General features: G+C 44.7%; 1 protein-coding gene across 1 annotated transcript in view; it reads left to right on the top strand.

Annotated features, from left to right (window-relative positions):
* The window catches only part of LOC147696853 (disks large homolog 2-like), a 1,652,766-nt gene that overhangs the window by 297,728 nt on the left and 1,332,169 nt on the right, over positions 1-22,869 (top strand). The window contains exon 3 of the mRNA XM_086936079.1: positions 4,751-4,852. Within this exon, the coding sequence (XP_086792205.1) occupies positions 4,751-4,852 (102 nt within the window). The remainder of the gene's footprint in view (positions 1-4,750; positions 4,853-22,869) is intronic.

Here is a 22,869-nt window from a genome sequence, read left to right as displayed (position 1 = left end):
ACGTATTAAGGCAGGAATCTCAAAAGATCGGTCAGAGGCGCATTTCTGAGAGACCGAGGCGGGGCTTACCTTAAAAGCCGGATAATACCGGGAGCGCCGTGTCGCGCTTGGGTCCTGGAACCAGGGGGGCCTGCCGGTAAAGAAGGAATTGTCAGAAGGGGCACTTGGGCAGGGCTGCAATAATAACAAGGCGAGCGAGGGAGGAGTAAGGAGCTTACCGGGTCAGTCGGCGAGGCTTGCTTTCCTGGTTCAGCGGGTCAACTGAGCACAACACTTTTAATGTGCTCAGCTATTGGCTGACAAGGGGCCATAAGCATAGAGAAAGGACGATGCTCGCGGTCAATTGCGATGGGAGGGCGATAATGGCGGCCATTTTGGGTGAGGGAAGTGAAGATTGTGAATTGTTGAAGGTGTTATTTTGTTTTGTGTATTTTTTGATTTAAATATAAACCTTGAAGACCTCTGCCCGGCTGGGTATGTCTTCAATAATATAGAACTGACTGGGTCTATATTCATTTTCAATCAGCATTCCTCTCCCTGCCAGGGACCACTGTTGTGTTTATATGATTAAGCTCCCCGAGGTCCCTCGCTGATACCAATTGGGGTCCCCTTGTTGTTTAAAATAGATACTGTGCGCAATCGCTTGATTGCAAGGGTTTCTTTGTTCCCTTCCACTTCACCTAAGTGGGTCCTCCCCTCCCTGCCCGTCCACCTCCCTGTGTTTCACTTCACTGTTCACCTCACCTTGTTATGTCTGACGACGCCCCCCTTTACTCGTTAGAGTATATTAAAAAAATCTGTGAAGGCCCCTCCCTATTTACCGATCTAGATTAGCACCACAGTGGTCCTCCTGACTTGCGCCCTGACCAATTCCCTAAGATGCCTGTTCTAATACGCTATTTTTTGTACAGGCAAACGCGGACACGAGGAACTAACCTCTCCCGCCCTGGCCCCTCGTAAACTGAATTACTGGTAAGCCTATTAATCCAAAGGCTGTCTCATGCCCTGCCTCCTCCTGATATTAATTACCCGATTGTTCCCGGTTTTACCGATACACAATCCCTTTCTCCCTTAGATGAATCCAAAATCCCGGAACAGAGTATCCTACTGTTCCCATCGCCTGCACGCTCTTACATGAGCCTGCACACTACTGTTCTGGTGAGCTCCCCTCCCTAGATGCAATCATTAATGTATTCTTTTCCACACCCTTCACCACTGCGCCGTTTATTCACTTGATCTAGATGTCAATGTATTCTTAACCTGACTATGAGATACTATATACGATTCTTCGGCTTTTTCCGCGCCGTTTTTCACTTGATCACGATGCAATTTAATGTACCCCAGCACCAACAACCACTGTAGTATCTATTCCACCTGATATCTCTAGTATCACTGCGCCGTTCTTCACCCTGATGCTACACTTAGCTCTATGAACCACCTACACTTTAGCACTTAAACTGTCACCTACAGCATGTGCAACCGCACCCAGTCACATGCTTGTCAAACACCAAATAAGTCACTCGCTGTTTCCATCAGGATACAGATCTATAACCATGTCACGCCCATGATGCATGTGAGCGAATTTAATGTACTTTTTTGTCCCCCCCTTAGGCTAAAGAGGCTAGTAACTAAAAAAGGCAACCATTGCTTTGTCCTGATGATGGACCCCATCATTTAGCAAGGGGGTCGGAAACGTCCTCGACCCACTGTGTACCATATACCTGTGAAATTTACAATACAAAACTATGTAATGGTACCTACAAGTAATTCTCTGTCCAAAATTTGAACTCTACAGAGACTGTTGATTTTGCCTTGCAAGCCCTTTGTGTATGTCCTTGTTTGTGCACGGTCGTGGTTGGGTACAGGCTTGTGCCCCACGCACATGAATTGTTGAAGGTGTTATTTTGTTTTGTGTATTTTTTTATTTAAATATAAACCTTGAAGACCTCTGCCCGGCTGGGTATGTCTTCAATAATATAGAACTGACTGGGTCTATATTCATTTTCAATCAGCATTCCTCTCCCTGCCAGGGACCACTGTTCTGCATAATTATGTGGTCACCCTTCAACAAAGCCAATACATTAGTTTTGTAAAATTATGTCTTGATCCCTTGACAAAGCCAATGGGCTTTTCTTCAAATATTGATGTGATGCCCCCTTGACAAACCCAGTAGGCTTGCTGTGTATATTTATCTGGTCACCTTTTGAGAAAGACAATGGGCTTATTTGTATAGAATGATATGGTAACCCTTTGACAAAGCCAATAGGTGTGCCCTTAAGTAATTATAACTTGCTCCCTCACCATGCACTGCTTATACCCTCAGATATTTCATTACTCATGACATGTTCAATGACTGCACTGAAAACATCCGCTATGACATCTGAAATTACCTAATGATAAGAAAAATTTGCATGGCGAGCAACGTATTTATAGTTACTTTAGGACACAAATTATAGTTACTTGACCTAAATATAATTGGGTACTTTCATTGTTTTTTTTATTATTTTAAAATGGAATTGTGCAACTGACATTTTTACCTAACTATCACATCAGTTTAACCTTTGGCTTTTTTTCAGTGAATGTATAAGGTTTTCTTTTAATGTAAGATATTATTACAATTCCTAACTGAAATTTCGCATTAACCTTTGTTTTTTTCAGTGAACACTCATACACATTCCAGTAGGTTAAAGTGATATAGTTGTTGAACTAAGGAAAACACTTACATTTAAAACATGAACATCTACACAAATTATAGTTTACTGAACTAGCTATAACTTGCACCCTGGTCATGCACTTCTTATAACCTCACAAAATACATCACTTGTGACATATAACATGACATCATTGATGACATCAGAACTGACATCATGCCTTTTTGTGACACCATCCTTCAGGTAATTCAACACGCTGCAGTTGTGGGCAGAGCATAAAACACAGTCGTTCATGAACTGTAATACAAAATTCCTGGTCTATTGCATCATATGTGTGCGCAACAGCATTTATGAGGGTAGCACTATAAGACCATTAAAAGAAAGGGTGCAAGAACGCTTAAGGGCTATCAGAAATGCCAATACCAACTATCCAATTTTCTGTCCACTTTAACGCAATTTATGGGATAGCGGAATTATCACGGGTTGTATTTCATGGCATAGGAATGGCTGCTAATAATCTCAGCAGGGGAGATAGAATATATCTACTACGTAAACTTGAACCAACCTGGATTACCAAACTTAGGTCTGTTGACCATGGTCTCAATCTGGTCAGGAAAATGCATGTATTTTTGAGGGACTGAATTTAAGCTATTTAACATGTTGATGTAAAACTTTCCAAATAACCTTTTCCCCGTAATCTTGGTCATATGATTACAATGTGCTTGTGTTGGACAGTATTATCACACTGTAACAAAATCTTTATCCTCTCAACGTGCATGCCTTTACCCAATGTGAATGCTGCATTGTTTGTATTATCTCGACCGCTATGTATAGCAACTTGTGAGAAGGTACTTTGCATATCTGAGTTGATATATAATTCTCTATAATTTATAAAATGCTCTGGAGAAACTGTTGTGAAAACTATTCAATCACTGTAGACTGGTGTTTGGGGAACTCTGGCTTCTCCATGAATATATGACGTTACACCGTGAGCAAATACCACGTGGTAAGTTACAAAGCGGACATTACATTGTCCGCGTTATTACCACGCATGGCATTACATTGCAAGTTGTTTCTACGACTTGAGCTAGATGGTGCTCTGGACTTAGTTATAGTATAAATTACTATTTCTACTCCAGTTAGCGCAACAGCAGGGAAGGTGTTGGACTTAAAATCCAACACATTCCCTGGTGTTGCAGGCCATCTAGCGCAAGTCATTGAAATTACTTGCGATGTAATGCCATGCGTGGTAACAACACGGACGATGTAGCATCCTTGTTGTTATCAACCCGCGTGGTACTACCAGCGTTGTAAACGCTGTCCCCCTTCTCGATATATGGATGGTTAATTTGGGATTCACACAACTTCTCATGTTTCATACAAACCATTATCGTTATTATTGTCCCTGGACATACCTCTGTACAACCCTTTTGTCCACACTCTATGTTCAGGGCAGTAGCTTTAATGGCACAGGTTACTAAGTGCTACTATTCCAGTTAAGCTGCTTGTATCAATCTTAAATGGGATTTATAAGACATTTGGTTTTTTCTACCGTATGAGGCTAATTCATAATGGTCCTGTTAGATGCCATGTACACCCTGCTGTCACCCTGAAATTTGGTACTGTCACCCATAGCTTCAGTACTAATGTCTTAAGTGCTGCCCCTTTCCTTCTGATTCTTCTAGAAGGACAACATTAAAAACGAAATTATCAAAAATGAAGATAATGATAAAAGTTAAGTAAACTTTGAAATATGCACTATTGGAAAGTCTTAAATGACGAGACATGACCAGGATGTCAATGAACACATTTCATGCTGGGTTAAAACTAACTTTTTAATAATGGCGCCCACCTTTGTCCTGCTCGTTTTAGGTAGAATTCTCCTCTTTCTATGTTCAGTAGCATCTGACCCTGTAGAGCTTATTTAAACGCTCTTGCACTCCAGGCCACTCTAAGACTGATGCCGAAGAATTGAGTTCATTACTATTACGGGTGAGCTTACGCCTCGTAAATTGTTTGATTTATACAGTTGGCGAGTATTTTAGTGGACTTTGAATTTGAATTTACTAGCCAGTTGTTTGACTTTGTTTACTCAATAGGCATCCCCCCTTTTTGGACAATGGGCCAATGCATGCCCGATGCTGACTTCTGATTATCTCTCCTCATACTCAACGGAGAGTTCAATTACAGACATTTGTGAGGTAAGATGAGCTCTCAAATAGTGGTTTGCCTTCCCAATATGGCTGTTTCGTTTAGCCTTTTATTAAGTTATAGTACTCAATGGCTTAAAAATTTACTAGGATGGTTGCTTAAGAACATAATGTACTAACCGTACAATGCGGCTGGTTAATTCAACGATGCTGAACACAGGATTTTTTGCGTATGCAATTGACGTGTTCAGCTAACTAATCTTAGTGCTTCAGTTTGTGTGTTGCGATTTTTTATATAATGGTATGCTCAGAAGTGTGATTGCTCATTTTGAAGATACATGGTGTGCATTTATTGGACGCATTACGTACCTCTAATATCAAATCATGCCCAGTTTGGTGTCATGGGCGAGCCTGTTGAACTTCTTAAACTAGTATCCATTCTTCTGATTGAAATAAGGATGCCAAAAGATTTAGGTTAGCGTACTCAAATTGGGAGTGGTACATTGTACTGTCTTTGCATTTAAAACACTCTTTTTTACCTTTCAGTTCTAATCTCCTCCATGAGAGGCTGTATTTGGATGTGATAATTTATCCACCTCAAGCCTGGATGACCTAGGTTTATCTTTACCATATACTACCAATACATACGAAGTTGGCTTGAGGTTGCTTCCCTCATTTTGAAAGTTGTAAACGGGGTTAAAACGTAGTTCTTGGTCGGAACGACAAACTCCCCTTTTTCTTTAACTCAGGTGTTGGTGTTTCTTTGGTCTATCTTCCCAAATGTATGGCAGATTTCACAAGGTATACGTTACGTACTCATAGCACACAATATGTCATCACTGGGTACCATTTAAAAATGTTCTCTTTTGATGCTTCCCTCTCATCCTGGTTATTTTGGGGGATTTCCCTTCATAGTCATGTCTGGGTATATTCACAAGCTTATTGCCTAAATAAAGACTAGTCAGTAGTTTGAAAGCATAAATCAAGTTATTCAGAAACAACATTTTTAAAATCTATGTCATTGTTTATTCTTTGCAGTTTCAATAAGCCCATTATATTCTATAGAAGTTATCCCACATGAGGTGAGGACACTACATGAACATGATATTAGCTTCAACACATTCCTAAAATTACATCAATGCTAGGCAGTTGTACAGAATGGTTAACTATGAGCAAAGGTCCAAAGAAGGTTTTGGACCTTGTTGTGGCACAGGCTAAAATATAGTTACTTGATGCAAAAGTTTGTAAAACACGCATTTATAAATGAAACATTTCTAATAACACCTTTTACATCTAACTTATACAATATATTTTGTTTACTTTTTAATACTCGAGCAAAGTGCATTCACATTAGTATTTTAAGACATTTTCTAAAACTATCATTTCAATAGCATTTACACGTTTTCTAAAATGCAATTCTAACACATTAAGTAAGTCGATTTTCTAAATGTACGGTCAGTTTGCCTACTAGTGTGAGATAAACCAATAAATATACATTATATATAATCCTACAATCTACAATGCATCAACATTTTTACGAAAGCTATGGGAAGAAAAATCCTCACCATATACATATATATATATCATTGTTACATAGAATTAGTGTATACTACTGTATTCTAACTATTCAAGATATCCACGTGGCCAAATATCAATTGGAGGATAATTATAATTGCCTCAAAGGCTTACTATATTTTCATGTTATGGATCCATATGTGTACACTCAGTAACTCTATGATGTAAATAACTTGTGTTATGAGTTATCCCATCATTGAAGTCATCAATGATGCCATTTGAGGTGCTATCAGTGATGTCATAAATAGTGTCATTTAAACATGTTATCATGGATGTAATATGTGAGGTCATAAAGAGTGCATGGCGGGACACAGGCCACAGTTAGCTCTGTGAAATATAACTGGTGAATTTCATTTTTTTAAAAACATTTTTAAGTGCTAGTTATTGTGTTATTTCAACATCGTACTACAGCGTCATCTTAACCTTTTGTTTTTCAGAAAATTCCACTTTTTGCATGAAAACCACAATTTTTTTTAATTACGCTGCTGTTATTTTGCCTCTGTGCACTGGGACTCTGCTAACCAGGCCTCAGCGCAGGCGCTTTGACCCCTAACACATCAAAAATGCCTGCATTCCTAATCGGCTCATTTAAATTAACTATAAGGCCCTAATATGTTATTTTATGTATCAGGTTTTATTAAGGGCATTGCTACCTATACACTAGCGCTAAAAGAAGGAAAAATAAGAAGAACCAGATGTAACTCATATGGCATAAAGTCATGTCTTTAATGCTTTCCTAAACTGCAACAGGTTATGATGGTTGCTAAAGATGATGGGAGGGCATTCCACAATCTGACAGCCATACCCAAAAAAGGTTTATCTCACAAATGTAAAATCTAGGTATGTGTAAGAGTATGGTATCAGAATATCATAGAGGACGTCCAGGACATGAAATGTACACTTATTAATAAGCGAAGTCAGGCCTGTTCCACAATAGGCATCAGTGGACATGGCAGAGTGCCTTAAAGGTGATCCTCTTTTCGACTGGCAGCTAGTGCAAAGCATCTAGTGCCACTGATGATGAGAACAGAGGCCAGGATACAATTTTAACTGCTGCAATTTGTATCTGCTGTAATTTCTTCAGGACCCCAGTAGATGCATACACAAAAAGGGAATTGCAAATGTCCAGGCAAAATGGTTGCCTTGAATACTATCCTATGAGCAGCAAATAGGAGAAATGGCAGGATTTTCCTCAGAACCTTTAGCAACAGATAACAGGAAGAGGAAAGATGATTTGTTTGTCTTACCAAGGTGAGAATGTCAAATGCAGGGGGGGGGGAGTAGCCAATCAGGGGGCCACATTGTTAAAAAGCAATATGAAGTAGCAAAGGTATGGTGGATCTACAATAACTCTGTTTTGTCTGAGATGAACTTTAATGCATTGTGGCCCATCCAGGAGATGACTCCTTTCATACAAAGGGAGAAGGCATCAGAGGAAACCGAGCTCTAAAGATCCATAGAGATGGTGAGCTGGGTATTGTCGGCATAATTCATACAGCTAAGTCCAAAGAATCTTATAAGTGTCAACAGAGGTCGAATGTAGACATTAAATAGAATGGGACTCTGTGCTGACCCTTGTGGGACTCCTTGCCGTAGGGTTTGATATTCAGACCGATATGGTTGAAGAAACACAAGTAAGATTTATACCACAATAGAACTCTCGTATTGATGCAGATATCTGCTAATCTAGAAAGAAGAATTGAATGTGATTCTGTGTTGAAAGTGGCTGACGAATGCAGAAGCAACCAAGTGTAGGTTAGCCTTATCCACTTTGCAACATAAGTCATCCAAAACTGACAGCAGAGCTGTTTCAGTGCTTTGCCCTGATCTAAACCCTGATTACACCAGTTCCAAGATGTGGTAATGTGAAACCACTCTTCTGTGGTCACTCAGAACCAGTTCTGGGTACAAAGCGTACCCAGGGCATGTAAGTTAAAAGTCACCAGTGAACTGCAGCATGTATTGTCTCATCACTAATGTGACAATGTAAAACATGACTTGAGGTCTGCCATGGGTAAGCTTGATATGGAGGATTAAACTGAAAATTCGACCTGTCAAAATAACCCTCCTTTGAAATAATGATAAGTCACCCCTAAATAAACAATGTCCAATAAGGCAGGGTTCATGATACTTAAAAGTAGGACATGCGAGACAGTTTATTGTAGAACATTTCTTACAGGGACAAGGTTACTTTTACTCTAGCAGGATTAGCTGTTCCTTAGAAAAATATTGGAAGTTAACATTAAATTTAAATAATGTTATCTCCGCCTAGGAATTAATTTGTGGACTAAAATATTTATTACAAATCCAATTCCTTTGTAAAGTGGGAATTGTACTAAATATTTTAAAAGGGGCACTTTTAAAAAGTCATCTTTTACTTGTCTAGAGCCTCTGTCACCCAGGAGCTGAATAGTTCCTTGATGAGGTGTGAACTGGTTCCAGGAGCTCAGACAAAGGCCTTGGGTTTGGGAAATTGTTCTGTTCCTCTGACAGGATCATCATCTCACCTGTGCCCAGGATCTTAATTATCTTCAAAGAGGCCTACCCTACCACAGGCAAATGTACCTAACGCCTGCGCCTGCCCCATCCTTTGCCCTGTTATCTGCCCAGGCATCAATCCCAATGGGAAATGAGATATTTTTGAGTTACCATGGAGGAGGAATGCATTGCCATTGTCCCTGGCCACATCTCTAGAGTGGGCACCGGAGCTCTACACAGAACAATGGTCTACCATCTTGGTTTTAGGTAGAGAGGGGCACTGTGGGTTTTTTTGCAGCAGGGTACACGGGAACTGCTGCAAAAGTGGGTACGGTTACCCATGGGAACTTTTCCCCTATTGCTCAGAGAGAGGCCAGAAGTAAACTCCACCCATAGGCTACTACCAAGTAGAAATGTGGCACCCTCTTCAGATCACTACGGGCCCTGTGGAACACAGAAGAAGGACAGCTCCTGCTGTTGAGACCTGTGGGGAGAACCCTAAGCACTCGACCTGCTCTCACTTGTATCCACTAGTACCTGGCACTCTAAAGGTGAGTTGCCTGACCTCCTTTCTGGTTATAGGGTCACATAAGCTGCAGGAAGCCCACTTTCCTATAAGAGCCCAGTTGACAAGTTTCCACAGGACTTGCCCTGGACCCTGCTCGTGGTGTATGTTAGAGTGAGGCTATATCCCCATGTGACGATCCTGAAGTCCTGTAACACTTGACTGGTGTAATCTTCCTGCCTAATTCTAAAATCTGATACTTTGAAACTTTTAAAAAACATTTTGCCTTCGGGACTGACAGCAGACAGGGACCAGCCTGCCAATTTGATCCTCCAAGGTTGTATCACCCGTAGGCCAGACTTTGCTATAGGCCGAGCTATGTTCTTTTTCATAGCATAGCAGCAAATCCATATCAGCAGGCATGACACCAACCAACATCTCAAGATGTTGAACCCTCTCCGGTTACAGCCGGCAGCCTTGTCCCACTGGACAAATTCGACTTCCAGAAAATCATCCAAGTCCGAAGGTAGAAAGCTTTACCAAGCCTAATGCCAAGCAGCATCTGATCACCATCAGTGACTTCCTAAACAAGAACTCCAGGCTTTTTCCACTCATAGCTTTCCTGCCTTCATCAACAGCTTCACTGAGATCTCATCCTTTGCCAGACCATCCTCTATGATCCTGTCTTCAGATCCAGCCAGTTGCCTTGTCCTGCTGAAGGCTCTACCTTCTCAGAAAATGTAGAAGTCCGAAGGGAACTCTTTCACTGGGACCAACCTGGAGCCCTAAACAAATCTGTAATTTTTGTCGTTTTTGTGTAATTTGGTTCATAAAAATATTCTCTATTTTGTATACCATGGGATGGGATTTTCATTGTGTTATGTTTTTGACTTTTTTGCTGATTTGGTATTTCAAAATTTTTGACACATATTCTTAAGTTAAACCTGTCTGCTCAATGACATAGCTACCAGGGGGTGAGCTTGCGTTTAAAGTGCTGCAGCCTTACAATACAAAATACTACATAGACCTAACAAGAATAGCGGCATTATTACTTGTAGTGTACTACCATTCACCCCTAATAATCCAGCTCTACACATATATAAACAGGTCTCAAGCCAGGACAAAGAGCATAATTGTGTCTGCACTTTAAACAAGGTAAATGAAAACTAGCTTTTCATTCTTCTGATATACTTTTCTAAAATAAAAAAGCAATGAGCAGAAACAAGATATATATGGCAATATGTTTGCTTTTTGCACCCTGAAGTTCATTACTTTGAGCAGCAGTACTTTTTAACCTGATTTAAACATATTCAAATTTGTTTAAACAAAAAAAGCTAACTGCATTTGTGTGTGATTAATTTTGCTCCACAGATGCTACTTTTATTCTTCATGTCTGTACACATACTGTCTCTTTTTTAAGAGAGAAAGAGGAACCATGGATTTGGACGGTTTGTGGTTAGGGTAGTGGTGTGACCATATATTATACGGAATGAAGTACCCTCACTGTACCATGGAGTTTCATGACTACACAATAGAACTCTGCCTTTGGCCTCCTTTCTCTACACAGTTAAATAATTCCCCATTGGTTTGTGTTAGACCTGGCATCCCTGGCGTGTTTTTCCCCCAACCTTTTGCCATCAGAAATCGAGTTTTTGCTCACTTTGTTTGTCTTGGTTTTAGGAGTCCGCACAATTTACCATAGCTAACCAGTGCTAAAGTGCTTGTGGTCTTCCCTTGAACATTTTTAAGATTGGCTTATACTGAGTTGGCTTAAATTAGTTTGCTTGAAAGGCCCTAGTAAAGTGGCAGTACTTGTTACTTGGGCCTGTAAACTGAATGTTACCAGTGGGGTTGCAGCACTGATTGTTCCACCCACTTAAGTAGCACTTTAAACATGTCTCATTTGCCACTGCAGCCTAAGTGCGTGCAGTTTTAAACTGCCATTTTAACCTGGCAAGGTAATCCTTTTGCCTGGCCTGAACTTTTTTTTTTTAATTCATACAAGTCACCTCTAGCGTAGTCCCTGGACACCCCCATGGCAGGGTGCAATGTATTTAAACGTAGGACATGCACTTTTAAGTTTTAAATGTCCTGGTAGTGAAAAACTCTTAAATTTGTTTTTCACTACAGCAAGGCTTACCTCTTTCATAGGATAACGTTGGAGTTACCTTATTACATTTAATAGGCTGTAATTTCCAAATGGGAACAGGTAACCCGTTCATGTGTGGTATCTCTGGAATTGCAACTTCAAATCCTAATTTATGATGAAATCAGATTTCAAATTACAATTTTGAAAATGGCAGTTAGAAAGGTGGCATTTTGGTGCATGCAGCCTGTCTCTGGGTCACATGACTGGGTATGGTTGACAGCTGGGATTTGAGTATTCCTCCTAGACAGCCACACACAATGGAGAGCTTAGGTGTGATTGGGTGGGCCATCACTGCCAGGAGAGCAGGCAGGAGTCGGCCCAGACCCACTTACACTTGAATAGTCTGTGTCCTGCCTTCACAAAAAGGGCAGCATACCACCTGTAGTGAGTCTTTAGCCAGGGCAGGGAAGGCAGGGCAACAGAAAAAGATGATGGACGGAATAATGAACATTGTGAAACATTCACCCCCAGTCACAGATCTAGGTTAAATCCATTTATTTATTCTCACTATACCACCCCAGTTCGAAGGTATGACTCTAGAAGCTTTCCCCACTTCAAAGGCACAACTGGGTATGTATATTGGACCTCAGGCACCCCAACGTCAGTACATTTCTGGACCTGCGGATACTCTGGCAGGTAGATGGACTGCTAAAAGGACTTCCACTCTGCTGGACTGCTGCCTTCTGCCCTCCTTGCCTGGGTGAGAAGGAGTGGACTTGCATCTCTTGAACTTAGAACCCAGATTGGCTAGTTGGTTGGACTGAAATCTGGGTCAGTCTCAGGGACACAACAGGGGTCCAACAAACTTGCGCCTGCATTTTGACTCTGCCATCCATGAGTCTACCCTGCCAAGTAGTGCCACTCCAGTCCTTAGAAGTGGGCTTAAGGTGCTCTGCCAGCCTCTGTGGATCCAGTGAAACCCACACATCTCCTCTGCTGAGTGGTACTACCCTAGCAGAACCAATGCATCTCTGATGCTGCGTAGATTGGACACGTCACGAAGACCTTCATCGCTGCTTCAGCCCATCGGAAACGCCACTGCATGACTCATCCTTTATGCAGGCCCTCGCATCCCTCATTGATGGCAGCCTCGTTGATGACGCTGGACTCCACATCCAGCCTTGCAACTATACACAACCAATGTATCACCCAGACTGTGTGCCACATGCTCAACACTGGACTGCATCCTGGATGACGATGCAGGCTCTTGCATAGCAGCCTCGAAACTGACGCATCGATTCAACTGTGCGATTCATCTTTGACATGGATCCTTGAGATGTCTTGCAAACAAAGATTTACGGTACTCATTAAGCTGACCTAACTGGGTCCCTGTAGCCAGCCAGCACTCCATTGAGGTCAGCCTGAACTTGTGACTTTGTCCCTGTCCGGTGTTACCAGATATCCCCAGTTGGCACTTTGTGGTTTTTGGCACTATTTTACTAAAAGGTTTAACTTGAATATCTCTGGTACTACTAATTCGATCTTTGTTGTTTTGGTCTTGTTTTATTTATTAAAAATCACTCTATTCGTCTAACTGGTTGTGAGATTCTTTTTATGTTGTGTTTTCACTTTATTACTGTTTGAAGTGTTGCACAAATAGTTTACACATTGTCTCTAAATTACGCCTGACTGCTCTGTGCCAAGCTACCAGAGGTTTGGGCACAGGTTAATTTAGGGATGGCTTGTGCCTCACCCTGACCAGGATTGTGGATATTGCTTGACCAGTGCCCCAACCCCAGTCAACCAACAGCCCAATTTCTTACAACTTGCAATAGCCTTATAATTTGCAGTGTGCTGTAAGGTATCCCATATATATCCTGAAACACACACTATTTAAATGAGGGTCTAAGGGCTGCTTTAATGACTCTGTACTGGATACATGCCCCTAACCGAAGAACTAATTACAACAAAAGGTATCCAGGAGTCACAACCATGTTTCTCTCTCACCGCTCTCTCCGTCGGTGTCTCCCAACGTCCCGCTGGGCTATACTGGGGAGGCACAGTGGTGGTACAGAGAGACAACTGATGGGAAAAATTCCTACCCTGACTGCATGTTGCATGTATGTGTGTTTAAATGATGTTTATGTACAACTGTGTTCAACTCACAATTTGCTTTGTGCCGTGTAGTGGTTTGTTTAAGAGAGAAACATGGTTGTGACTCCTGGATACGTTTTGTTGTAATTAATCCCATATATATCACCACGCTACATATATGTGAAGATAAGTTTGGAAATCCTATACTTAACTATGTACACTTACCCTCACCATATTTTTGTAGTCAATATTTTGGCTACAATAAATGTTTATGATGATATTCTTTCCACAAAACGATGGTGCAGAACAGTACTAGCAAGCACTTTAAAAACACAAGCTCTTAGTACCATCAACAGTGTACAAGTTGCGGTTTAGTGACTAAGTTGCTGGCCCCTGAATCTAGAGACTTGGTTTTATTTGGTTATTCATCTATCTTCTTATTTTGCACCAATAACATTTAAATTAGAAATGTTTTACACAAGTAATGTTGACGATAAACAGAGTTGTGGGAGTAAGGTGCTTAAGTATGAATCAGTTGCAACACTGTTCTGGATATTGTTGGTGTAAACATACACCATGGCTTGTTGAAATGCTTCAATTGCTTACACATATTGACACATTATGTACATATTTACACTAAATTGGGGTAGAATTTACTTTTGTCTTGACTTTTCAGTGTAATTTTGATCTTTTGGAAAGATGGAGTTGCACAAATGATTGGTGGTAGGGAGTTTACATTTAGTGGGACTATAAGGTAGAATGCAGCACAGAGTGGTTTGGGCCTAACTATAAGGTAAGAGTAATTTTATCTTTAGTTCAAAGTAGGCGTGCAAGTTCTAATCCCTGCTCTCAAAGAGGTTTAAATGTTTGGATCTGGGCAAAATATAGACCTCACTCTGCTTTAATCTAGAAATGAGTTTAATGTATATTTTTAAGTGTAAATGTACCTGATCCCTTTCCCGACATATCCTAACTTCATAAACTAACTTCATACAAGTTACTCTTCAGTTAAAGTGTTTCTATTGAGATGTTCATCGCATTGCAATGCATATTAGAACATTGGAACGTTGGAAGCTCCATTGAAAACCATGGAGTAGCTCCAGGCTTATAATGATTGGTATAAGCCCGGTGCTCCAACATTCCAATGTTTCTTTGTTCACAGATCTGGCTGTGAACAAAGGCTTCAGGGAGCCTGAGGGGATTTCAATCCCCTTGCGCTCCCTGAAGGCTTTGTTTTATTTGTTAGAACATTCTGCCCTCTAGTGGCAAAATGTTCTAATACCCTTCGTAGCAGGGCTATACCGGCTTTTAAGGTCCTGCTACCTTGTTAAAGTCCCTCGCCTTTAACGCTGCATCAGACCTTTAATAGCCGGTATAGCCCGCCACGGCGGGCTATAAGGCTATAATAGAACATTGGAATGTTGGTAGCTCCTTTGAAAACAATGTAGTGCTCCGGGCTTGTAATGGCTGGTATAAGCCCGGAGCTCCAACATTCCAATGTTTCTTTGTTCACAGCTCTGGCTGTGAACAAAGGCTCCAGGGAGCCTTAGGGGATTTCAATCCCCTTGCGCTCCCTGAAAGATTTGTTTTATTTAGTGAGAACATTCTGCCCTCTAGTGGCAGAATGTTCTAATACCCTTATAGCCCTTCGTAGCAGGGCTATACCGGCTTTTAAGACCCTCTGCTTTGTTAATGTCCCTCGCCTTTGGCTCGGGCCTTTAACACTGCAGCAGGCCTTTAACAGCCGGTATAGGCCGCTACAGCGGGCTATAAAGGCTATAAGGCTATAATTGAACATTGTGATGTTGGTAGCTCCATTAAAAACGAAAGCGTGCTCCGGGCTTATAATGACTGGTATAAGCCTGAAGCTCCAACATTCCAATGTTTCTTTGTTCACATTTCTGGCTGTGAACAAAGGCTTCAGGGAGCCTGAGGGGATTTCAATCCCATCTCGCTCCCTGAAGGCTTTGTTTTATTTGTTAGAACATTCTGCCCTCTAGTGGCAGAATGTTCTTATAGCCTTATAGCCCTTCGTAGCAGGGCTATACTGGCTATTAAAGTCCTGTTGCCTTGTTAAATTCCCTCGCCTTCGGCTCGGGCCTTTACCGCTGCAGCGGACCTTTAATAGCTGGATAGCCCGCTATGGTGGGTTATAAGGCTATATTACAACATTGGAATGTTTGTAGCTCCATTGAAAACAATGGAGTGCTCTGGGCTTATAAATGGGTAGTATAAGCCCGGAGCTCCAACATTCCAATGGTTCTTTGTTCACAGCTCTGGCTGTGAACAAAGGCTTCAGGGAGCCTGAAGGGATTTCAATCCTCTCGCGTTCCCTGAAGGCTGCCTTCTAGAGGCAGAATGTTCTAATAGCCTTATAGCCCTTGATAGCAGGGCTATACCGGCTTTTAAAGTCCCTCTGCTTTGTTAAAGTCCCTTGCCTTCGGCTCGGGCCTTTAATGGTGCAGCGGGCCTTTAATAGCCGGTATAGCCTACTACGGCCGGCTATAAGGCTATAATATTGCCAACTTGTGTCAGACAAATGAATTTCATTCATAAGCCTGACTTGAAAATGCGGTTTGATTTTAAAGTGTTGATTTGCAGCTCCTGATTGTACTCATGTTTAAATGAAGTCCACATCTTTCCAGAAAAATATTTAATCAAACAAAGATCTCATGAAGATGTCATGTAATTGATATGGTTACAGTGGGAATTTCTCCACTGGCTCTGAGACTACAATCTCCGTCTGAGACAGGTGTCCAAGTGAGAAGACTGTCTGGTCCCCAATGGTTTCTGGGGGAGGTGTGGTCTAATCCTGCTATAAGACGTTGCCTTCCTCACGGAGACCTGGATGAACGCCTCTTCAGCTCCTGACATCGCCATAGCTATCCCAGAGGGCTACAAGATCGTCCGGAGGGACCGCAACGCCAACCAGATGGGAGGAGGCATCGCCATCATCCACAGGAACACCATCCGTCTCACGACCAGCACCGACAACACCTTGACTACCGCCGAACACCTGCATTTCCAGATCCACACCAACCCGAACACCACCCTCAGAGGCACCCTGATCTACCGACCCCCTGGACCACGCACACAATTCAGCGAGGACATCGCCGACTTCGTCAGCCCGCATGCCCTCCCCTCCGCTGACTACATCCTCCTGGAGGACCTCAACTTCCATCTGGAGAACAACAATGACCGCAACACCAGCACCCTGCTCGACAACCTCGCCAATCTTGGACTCAAGCAACTGGTGTCCACCCCCACCCACCTCGCCGGACATACACTGGACGCAGTCTTCTCCTCCAGCACAGACATCGACTTCAGCCACGCCACAGAGCTTCAATGGACGGACCACAGCTGCGTCCACTTCACCTTCAAGAGAACGACGACCCACCACCACCAGCAACAGGCCGCCCGCAGAAGCTGGAACAAGATCACAGCAGACCAGCTCGCCACCTCCATGAGCCAGCACCCTCCTGCCAGCTCAGCGAACCCCAGCCAGGCAGCCGTCAACCTCACGAAGTGGATCAGCATCTGCGCGGACGAGCTCGCCCCGCTGAGGACCCCGCCCAGCAGACCCGGCAGCAAGAAAGCCCCGTGGTTCACTGACGAACTCAAGAGCTCCAAGAAGAACTGCCGAGCCCTCGAGAAAGTCTGGAGAAGGGAACCTACACCGGACAACAGGACCTCCCTCAAGCTTGCCACCCGGAAGCACCACCAGCTGATCCGCGCCGCCAAGAAAACAGCATTCAAGGACCGGTTGGACAACAACGCACACAACTGCAAGGAGCTCTTCAACATCGTGAAAGAGCTTTCCAACCCCAGCGCAGGAAACAACGACATAACCCCATCGCAAGACCTCTGCAACTCCCTCGCTTCATACTTCCACAACAAGATCGTGGACATACACAACAGCTTCAACAACCAACCAACGCACACCATGACCGAACAACCACCCCCCACCACCACCCTCCACGCCTGGACCCCGATCAGCACCGAAGACACCATCCGCACAATGAACTCCATCCACTCCGGATCACCGACCGACCCCTGCCCTCACCACGTCTTCAACAAGGCCGACGCTGTCATCGCACCCCACCTGCGGGACATCATCAACACCTCCTTCGACACCGCCACCTTCCCTGAGAGCTGGAAACACGCTGAACTCAGCGCTCTACTCAAGAAACCAACAGCGGACCCCACCGAACTCAAGAACTACCGCCCCATCTCGCTCCTCCCGTTTCCAGCCAAAGTCATCGAGAAGACCGTCAACAAACAGATGGCCGCCTTCCTCGAGACGAACGGATCCCTCGACCCCTCACAGTCCGGCTTCCGAGCCAATCACAGCACCAAGACCGCCCTCATCGCAGCCACCGATGACATCCGAGCCCTGATGGACAATGGAGAAACAGCGGCCCTCATCCTCCTAGACCTCTCCGCGGCATTCGACACTGTCTGCCACCGCACCCTAGTACAGCGCCTCAGCAACGTCGGAATCCAGGACAAGGCGCTGGAATGGATCATCTCCTTCCTCGACGGAAGAACACAGAGAGTCCGCCTACCACCGTACAAGTCAGAGGCCTCCAAAGTCATCTGCGGCGTCCCTCAAGGATCATCTCTGAGCCCCACCCTCTTCAACGTCTACATGAGCCCCCTCGCGGCCATCGTACGCAAACACAACCTCAGCATAATCTCCTACGCCGACGACACCCAGCTGATCCTCTCCCTGACCAACGACCCCGCCTCCGCCAGAGCCAACCTGCACGAAGGGATGAAAGAGGTAGCCGAGTGGATGACGACCAGCCGCCTGAAACTGAACTCTGACAAGACGGAGGTCCTCATCCTGGGCTCTTCACCCTCCGCCTGGGACGACTCCTGGTGGCCTCCCGCCCTGGGCACCGCACCCAAACCGACAGACCATGCACGCAACCTGGGCTTCATCCTGGACTCCTCCCTCTCCATGACCAGGCAAGTCAACAACGTCTCCTCGGCGTGCTTCTACACCCTACGCATGCTACGGAAGATCTTCTGGTGGATCCCCACCGAGACCAGGAAGACCGTCACCCAGGCCCTCGTCACCAGCCGACTGGACTACGGCAACGCCCTCTACGCCGGTACCACCGCCAAGCTCCAGAAGAGACTCCAGCGGATCCAGAACGCCTCAGCCAGACTCATCCTCGACATCCCACGAACCAGCCACATCACCGGACATCTGAGAGACCTTCACTGGCTCCCCGTCAACAAAAGAATCACCTTCCGTCTCCTCACCCACGCACACAAAGCCCTACACGACCAAGGCCCGAGCTACCTCAACAGCCGAATCAACTTCTACGCTCCCAAACAACACCTCCGATCAGCCAACCACGCCCTCGCCGCCGTCCCTCGCATCCGAAGAGCGACTACGGGAGGAAGGTCCTTCTCTTACCTGGCCGCCAAGACCTGGAACTCCCTCCCGACCGACCTGCGCCTGACCCAAGACCACCTCTCCTTCAGGAAGAAGCTGAAGACCTGGCTGTTCGAGCAGTAGCGGCACCCCCCCCCCCCCCCCCCAGCGCCTTGAGACCCTACGGGTATGTAGCGCGCTATATAAGTGTCACTGATTGATTGATTGATTGATTGATTGGAATTATGGTCTGATTCTGCTCCGGGCCTTTGGAACGCAGGGTCTGATTCCCCTTGGTATCTGAGGGAGGTACAATCATGTTCCACTCTGGGACTGACATATTATGGTCTGATCCAACTGTGACCCTGAGGGAGATCAGTCTGAAGGAAGAATGGTCTAATTCCATTCAGGGTCTGCTGGAGATTTGGTCTCATCCCACTAAGGGTCCAAGAGAGCTAATGGTCTAATCCGTTTCTCTTTCTCAGGAAGGTGTGATCTAATCCTCCTTGGGTTAGGAGGCAGGTACAATCAGATTCCACTTTAGCTCTGTGTGGTTATAGTCTAATCCCACCGTATGTATGACAGAGGTCTGTTTTGATCCCTATTGTGCTATGACAGAGGTACGGTATGATCCCAGTCGGGTACCGAGGAAGGCGAGTTTTGGTTCCACTCAGGGGGAGGTATGGTTTCATCCTGACCTGGTTTTGTGGGAGGTATTCTCTGACCCTGCACCAAATGTGAGGGAGCTATGGTCTGGTCCCTCTCAGAGTTTCGGGGATGCGTTGTCGTTTTCCGTACTGCTTCTGAGGGTGGTATAGTCTTATCCCGCTTTGGGTCTGAGGCAGGTACAATCAGATTCCACTCCGGCCTGGAGGAGGGATGGTTTGATTGTGCTCTGGGGTCCAAGTAAGTTATGTTCTGATGCCACTCTCTGACTGAGACATCAACAATGAGATCCTGCTCCGGGTCATGGGAGGTGTGGTTTTATGTTGCCCTCAGTCTGAAATAGGCATGATCTGTTACTTCTCTTGGTCCACCCGAAGTAGGGTTTGATCATGGCTTGTGTTTGAGGGACTAGTGGTCTACTCTCTCCCTCATGCAGAGGGAGGTTTGATTTAATTTCTGTTTGAGTCTAAGGGATCTCATGCCTTTCTAAGAAAGGCATAGTCCGATTCCCTCTCTGGGTACGAGGGAGGTATGGTCCGAGTGTGCTCTCGTTCCAAGGGAGGAATGACCTGTTCGTATTTGGTGTAGATGGAAGGTACAATCAGATTCCACTCTATGTGTGTGAGAGTCTGGTCTAATTGTCTGAGGGAGGTCTCTTCTCATCCCACTTACGGACAGAGGTATGGTCTGATCCCAATCGGGGTCTGAGGGAGGGTTGGTTTGCTCCCACTCAGAGAGGTATGATTTCATTGTGTGGAGAAGTGTGGCTCACTGGTTAGAGGAGGTAGACCTGGAAGCAGAGGTCACCCCGGGACCAGGGTTCAATTTCCGGCTCGGCGGGGTCTTGAGTCCTAAAATGTCCATGGACTCGACAATTCTCGCTCCGGTGCCTACTCGATTCACGGGTTCACACTTTGCGACTCTGGGCAATAGCTTGCTTAATCTCCACAACGGCCCCTCGTGGCGGGATGCCTGGCTTTCACCTTGCGGATACAATGCCGGGGTTATCTCGCAGGGGAATACCAGGACGGGTATACAACGGTTACCACGCATTTTTTACAACGCGGTACCGTTACCACGCTACTTTTACCACGCAAGTCGTTAGAACGACATGCGCTGGGGGGCGCTCCAGGATAGTAAATACTTTAATTTACTATCCAACTCCTTTCCCTAGAGTCCACGGGGACTGGAGTTGGAATAGTAAATTAAATAATTTACTATCCAGCGCCCCTCCACGCAAGTCGTTGTAACGACTTGCATGGTAAAAGTAGCGTGGTAACGGTACGCGTTGTAAAAGTACGCGTGGTACCGTCATACATCCCCAGGACGGGTTCCCTAAGCAAGCGCTTAGAAACCGCTCGGTGATTTGCGCTATATATATTCCTGTACATTTACATTACATTCAGATCTGGTTCTGAGGGATGTGTTCTTTGATCCTGCACTGGGTTTGAGTAAGGTACAGTTTGATCCCTTTTGGAGTTTCAAGGAGGTATATTCAGATTCCACTCTACTTTTGAGGGAGGTATGGTCTGAGGCAGGTAAATTCAGCTTATACCCTGGGCCTAGGGAAGATATGGTCTGAGTGTGCTCCGAGCTCCAAGTGAGCAATGTTCCAGAGCCACTCTAGGGTTGAGACAGCAACTGTCTGATTCATCTCACGGTTCACGTCTAATCCCACTCTGAGTAAAGACAGGTGAGGTTTGATCTTACTCTGCATTGCAACAATGCCTTATCTGATCCATTGGTCGGTCCATCAGCGGTAAGACTGTTCATGGACTGAGTCTAAGTGAGCTGTGATCTGATGTCTTTCAAGGTCTGCAAGAGGCAAAGTCGGATTCCGCCCTGGGTCTGAGGCAGAGGCGTAACACAGGCCCCCGCATCCCCCGCAGTGCGGGGGAGCCCAGGGACTGCAGGGGGCCCCCTCAGCACTGTACCCATGCCAGAGAGCTCTGGATTAAATCCGGAGCGGGGCCCCTCGGTGTACCTTGTAGGGGGGCCCTATGACTTTCGTTACGCTACTGGTCTGAGGGAAGTTTCGTCGGGGCCCACGCTTGGCCTCACGGAGGTGTGTTCCAATCGCACTCTAGGTATGGTCTGATGATGGTCTCTCTCTAGGTCGGACGGAAGTACGGCCTGCTCTGAATCTGAGCGGGGCATGATTTGACCCCCCTCTGGATCAAAAGGAGGTAATGTCTAATGCTGCTGTAGGTCCACGAGAGGTAGGGTCTAATTCAGCTCTCTGGTGTTGTCCAACACAGCTCTATTAAATGACATGCACAAAGAGAACACGTTGATCTTGATTTCATTTATGCAGCGCTCACAAATGAAGACAATTACTCGTCCTGCTCTGTCAGCACATCTCTTAACGTTGGCCTAAAGGGCCATATGTATGAACACATTTTCCCATAGACGCAAAATGGCTAAAACCCTTTGATGCATCTGGCCCTAAATCCTTCCTGGACAATCCCTACCAGGGTTCCAGTGCCTGTAATTCAATAGGAAATCTCTGCGAGCCCCAGGCAGAAGTTTTAGATTGTTTTTTTTTTAGTCATTTCTGAAATGAATAGCTGCTGCATTCTGCTTTTGTAATTGATTTCCATAAAGTGATAATGCCGGGCTCATTCAGGCTTGTCGTCATTACAGACTAAAGTAAATGTTCTCTTCTTCCTGTCAAAATGAGAGTACTTTCTCTTGAGAAATATGGACCGCCACCTCATTCATCTGAGAGTGGTTGGCAGGCTGCTTAGCTTGCACCTCTGGTAGGGCTTCTTTCTTTTCTGTACAACAGTTGCATTGGAATTCCTAATTCTGATTAGTGCCAGGTCTGGTGGCTTAGTGGACTAATGCATCCACTACAGGTTCCTGTGTTCAACCTCATGGTACAGGTTCAATATCTGGTGGACCCACTCATCCTTTCTGAGGTTGATAAAGTACTGTTGGGTAAAAATAAGCATCTTTTATTCAGTGCCAAGATGCCTCTTTCGGGGTGAACGTGCGCTTTACAAATACACATGTTATGATTGCTTTAACTTGACTTTACGCCCACACCTTTAAAAAGCTGTCACAACATCAAACAACTGAAGAAACGGTGTCATGAGAAGAAAGGCAGCTTTTTCTAGCCCTCGAATTAAAGCAGCAGGCACCCTCTCGCTTTTAAGTGTGCCACTCTCTGACCCTTATCTGTGCCAGTTGCTTTGTTTGATTCTGTCTGTGCCAAGTAATGTCCCCGCACAGGGTTTTCTGATATGCGAAAGAGGTGAAGAAACCAGAACAGG

Source organism: Lissotriton vulgaris, chromosome 8 (genome assembly GCF_964263255.1).
Source record: "Lissotriton vulgaris chromosome 8, aLisVul1.2, whole genome shotgun sequence".
Taxonomy (NCBI): Eukaryota; Metazoa; Chordata; class Amphibia; order Caudata; family Salamandridae; genus Lissotriton; species Lissotriton vulgaris.
The sequence above is the reverse complement of the archived record's forward strand: the minus strand, read 5'-3'. Positions and strand labels throughout refer to the sequence as shown.